General features: G+C 32.9%; 2 gene segments (V, D, J or C); one reads left to right on the plus strand and one right to left on the minus strand.

The window, feature by feature from the left end:
- LOC135771969 (immunoglobulin kappa variable 1-6-like) lies at positions 1-4,063 on the plus strand. The segment is given in 2 exon segments: positions 1-51; positions 3,762-4,063. Coding segments are annotated over 2 exon segments (348 nt in total).
- LOC135771953 (Ig kappa-b4 chain C region-like) lies at positions 1,689-3,432 on the minus strand. The segment is given in 2 exon segments: positions 1,689-2,167; positions 3,307-3,432. Coding segments are annotated over 2 exon segments (381 nt in total).
- Positions 4,064-4,977: the final 914 nt, after the last annotated feature.

A 4,977-nucleotide genomic window follows, 5' to 3' on the forward strand; every position in this document is an offset into this window, starting at 1 on the left:
AAACAATGTCTCTTATTCTGATGCTGGGAACTCTGGGTCTGCTTGCTCAAGGTAATTATTTATTCATTTTTATTTTTTACTATTTTCATTTCGTTTTTTAGCATTAGAATTCTTATTTCTGTTCTTAAATATTATTGTTACTTATTAAATAGCACATGCAAACTTTTTCTCTAATATTTTTCTCAGTTTCTCATCAGGAGGTTCAGTCTCCTGAATCTCTGTCAGTTAAAGTTGGAGATTCTGCTTCTATTAGTTGTACTGGGACCGATGGAGTTGACGATGACATGAGCTGGTATTTACAGAAACCTGGAGAAGCTCCTAAACTCTTAATATACAAGGCAAACCGACTTGCATCTGGAATTACAGATCGGTTCAGTGGAAGTCAATCTGAACTCATATTTACACTGAACATACGTAGAGTTCAGCCTGAGGATGCAGGAGATTATTACTGTATGGGTGCTTATACCGGTGGAAGGTGCACACAGTGAAATAGAGTCATACAAAAACCTCCCTCAGTCAGACAGCACAGAGAAGAGAAGCTCACATTAGACTGTTGAAAAAGATCATTTGTGCTTAAATATATTTGCTTTGGATGTACTATCCCCTTCTCAGTTTACAATAGTAAAAAATAGTCTACATGTTTTACATTACATCTTTATTTTAATTTTAAAATCTTAATTTAATTAAGGTGTTCATGTGCCCTTATTATCTACTATAGCAAATAGTTGATTCATTATAATGTAAGAGCTTTATGTTTGTTCAAACATTTCTACAGGTCATTACATTTTTAGAGGTCATTAAATCTATTTATCACAATTCATGCAACAATGTACACATTGTAAAAAAATTTGCTGCCTTAATTTTTTTTGTTAAATCAACTCAGATTTACAAGTCATTTCAACTATTATCATTTATTTTGACTAGTTGTTATATCTACAGATGAGTTGTTATAACTTATTAAATATAGTTAAAAACAGTCAACTTCATTTAGTAGTTGTAGCAACTCACCTCTTGTCAAGATAAATAATAGTAATAATTTAAGACAGCAAAGATTTTTTTTACAGGGCAGAGACATGCTTGATGAAAACCTGCTCCAGAGCGCTCTGGACCTCAGACTGGGACAAAGGTTAATCTTCCAACAGGACAACGACCCTAAACACACAGCCAAGATAACAAAAGAGAGCCCACACTTGAACCACATTAAACATCTCTGAAGAGATCTGAAAATGACCCCTATCCCTATCCAACATGATAAAGAATGGTAGAAACTGCCCAAAAATCGGCATGCCAAGCTTGTACTGTAACATCATACTCCAAAAGACTTAAATTTGTAACTGGTGCCAAAGGTGCTTCAACAAAGTATTGAGCAAAGGCTGTGAATACTTATGAACGTGTACATTTTATTTATTCTTTTTTTATTTAATACATTTGCAAAGATGTCAAACAAACTTCTTTCACGTTTTCATTATGGGGAATTGTTTGTAGAATTGAAGAAAATAATTAATTTAATAAATTTTGGAATAAGGCTGTAGCATAACAAAATGTAGAAAAAGTGAACAGCTGTGAATACTTTCCAGAAGCACTGTATATACTGTGTATATTACATCAGCTAAAAAAATATTGTTTATAGCTTCTGATATTTTATGAAAACACAGTAAAAACGATAACACTGATTTGAGCCAAAATGCATTTTATTTTTGCAACCAAAATATAGGAATCAGCAAATTAATAAAGTCTGCTGTTATGCACTACAATAAACTATACATTACAAAGCAACATAACCTCTGCAAAAAGTAAAACATGTTATTTTTATTAAGATTTACTATTCTGTAAATTGTGTGGTTTTATTCTGCATTACATTGTTGTGTGTCAATGGTTTTGATGACTGAACTCTGGGAACTCTGTGTGGCCTCACAGCTGATGGTTTTTGCTGATCTCCATTCACTGTCAGTGAGACTCAGACTGCTGCTCCAGCTGTACAGTCCATCCTTCAGCAGTACACTGGGACTCAGATTCACACCAGAGCTCCTGCTGCTACCATCAACCTTCCAGTTCAGCTTCCAGTCAGAGGGAAAACCATTACTGCCAACACACATGACTGTAGCTTTACCCTGTTTCAACTCATCTCTGGAGGGAGGCAGGACCGTTAGAGTAGGGAGAGCGTTATCTGAGAGAGAGAGAGAGAGAGATGGAAACAGATGTGAAGTTTCTGTTCTTTTCTGTTAAGTCTTTATCACACATTCTGTGTTTTTCACTTCTCTTAGTTAATCAAGCAGATCTGAGTGCAGCACCCCATTAAAACAAAATTATATTGTTAAACACTTTTAGTAACGTTTAGTTTTACAACATAGTAAAATATAAAATTAAAGTAATTAAAATACAATTGTTTGTATTTATGCTTATACATAAACATTTTATACATTTATCTTTTCATTTATTTGTGCATTTAGATTCGATTAAAACATTTAGATTTTATTTACAATTCATTGCTGTTAAATATTAGTTAACAAAGTCATGTTAAACTTTCATGTTTTATGAAAGACTAATTAAAAATTATAATGATTAGTCAATATAAAAATAAACAGTTACAATTTGAAGTTTGTTCAATCAAATATTTATTATTTGCTTTTAAAAATATATATTTTTCACATGTTTAGATTTTAATATCATGGCCTGTTTGATCCATATATTTGTACAGATACAGTTTTGTCTAATGTGAAATTCATTTCACAATTAACAAGTATATTAACTTACTTGAAATTATACTATGAACAAAGTAAATTCAGAAGATAAATAAGCATGATCTAGCATGAAGTATTTTATGAGTATTACATTTTTTCAGTATTGCTTCTTTCTTGTTCTGTTATTTTCTGTTAAATATTGTGTTGAAAATAAAGAGAGATTTACTTACTTCCAACCGAGAGTCTTGTGCCTCCACCAAAAGTCCTCCACAGTGATACAAACCCATTAAGCAGCTGTACAAAAACCTCCTGCACACTTACACTGTGCACTGAACAATACTAACACTGAATACTTACCCTAAACACTGAATGTTATCAATAATAAATATAGCAAAACTATACATTTTACTGGCTGTTAAATCATACATATTCATGCAAAATAAACCAGATTTTCTTTAATAAAATATTCAGGGTTTCTAACATACCAATTAGAACCTCACTAAACATGCTCTTTACAGTACATAAAGAACAATATTTTATTGTGAAAATGCTGTCTAGGTCCAGATGCGTAGTCTGATTTTTATTGCATTTATAGCATCAATTTATTATTATATTCTGCACTTACTTTCAACAGACAGTTTGGTTCCTTCACTGAAAGTCCACCACAATGACCTTTTTCTCATGTCTTCACTTCTATAGCTTTTTTAAACAACAAAAACTTGAGAAAATGCTAAATGTTTAATTGTTTTATCAGTGTAGTAGCACGAAACTGATTTTGGTTGCAGTCTGATCTGATGAGTTGAGAGCGTTTTGCATATTCACTGCTTTAGATACAAAAGTCCACTGAAGATCAACTTTTCAGTCCTGCAAGATTCACACAAAAACAATAATGTCTCCATTACTTATTCTGTGTACACTGGGTCTGCTTACTCAAGGTTAAAATTTTGTTTTCTACTTTATCAGGAAATATGCTATTTATTTTTGCAATGCTTTGGAACTATTCTTTGTTTTATTTACATTGTTTGGACTGCAATGTATCTCATCAATTGTGTTTAACTGTAACACTTGTCTTGTTCTTAGTTTCTCATCAGGAGGTTCAGTCTCCTGAATCTCTGTCAGTTAAAGTTGGAGATTCTGCCTCTATTAGTTGTACTGGGACCAGTGGAGTTGATGATGACATGAGCTGGTATCTACTGAAACCTGGAGAAGCTCCTAAACTCCTAATTTATAAAGCAAATCAACTTGAATCTGGAGTACCAGATCGGCTCAGTGGAAGTCAATCTGAACTCCTATTTACACTAAACATACGTAGAGTTCAGCCTGAGGATGCAGGAGATTATTACTGTATGGGGGCTTATCGTGGTCCAGTATTCACACAGTGAAAAAGCCTCATACAAAAAACTTTGAAGACATGAGATCTCCTGCCACTGGGGACCCTATAGCACTACCCGTAGCACACACACACACACACACACACACACACACACACACACACACACACACACACACACACACACACACACACAAACACACAACACTAAGTACTATATGTCCTGATATATCTACTATATCTCACATCAGTCTTATAGATTGTTTCTTATAGATTCAGTTGCAATAAATGTCAATTCACTTTGACCATCAGTTCTGTCCAGCCTAAAGAAAGTTTATTAATGTCAGACTGCACATCTCTTTACTACTGTAATACAAAATTTATGTTCAGTAATAGGAACCCAATGAGTGTCCAGACAAAACTTGCATAATAACACGGTAACCCAACAACTACACGATTTGCTCTTTGTTACCTCCTGTACACCAGCAAATGTTTACGTTTAAATTTAATGTTCATTGAAAAGTTTTATTTTCAAATTAAAATTGTTAATCTAAAATTTCAGGCCTACCGTTCATTGAAATAATAAATATTATTATACAGTAACTGAATTTTGCATGGCACATTAATCTCTCTTACTTGATATGCTTTTTAAACATTTTGATTGCAAAATATTAAGGGCTTTAAACATCTAATCTGCGAAATCACATTACTCAAAATACAACAATTAGTAGTAGTGTGAGTAAAACCTCCTAATTACAGTGCAACAATTAAGTACATTACAATAATGTTATTCTCTAAATATAAATTCAAATCTAGAAAAAAATCATTTTTCATCAGTAGCATTTTCTCCCAACAAAAATTTAGTTTCCTCTGCTACAAGCCCACCACAAATATTTCTCTATAAATCTATAGTGTCAATGAGTTTATTTAGTGAACAGAAATGAAGATGTTACTGTCTCCTAGTGG

This window comes from Paramisgurnus dabryanus, chromosome 19 (assembly GCF_030506205.2).
Source record: "Paramisgurnus dabryanus chromosome 19, PD_genome_1.1, whole genome shotgun sequence".
Classification (NCBI taxonomy): Eukaryota; Metazoa; Chordata; class Actinopteri; order Cypriniformes; family Cobitidae; genus Paramisgurnus; species Paramisgurnus dabryanus.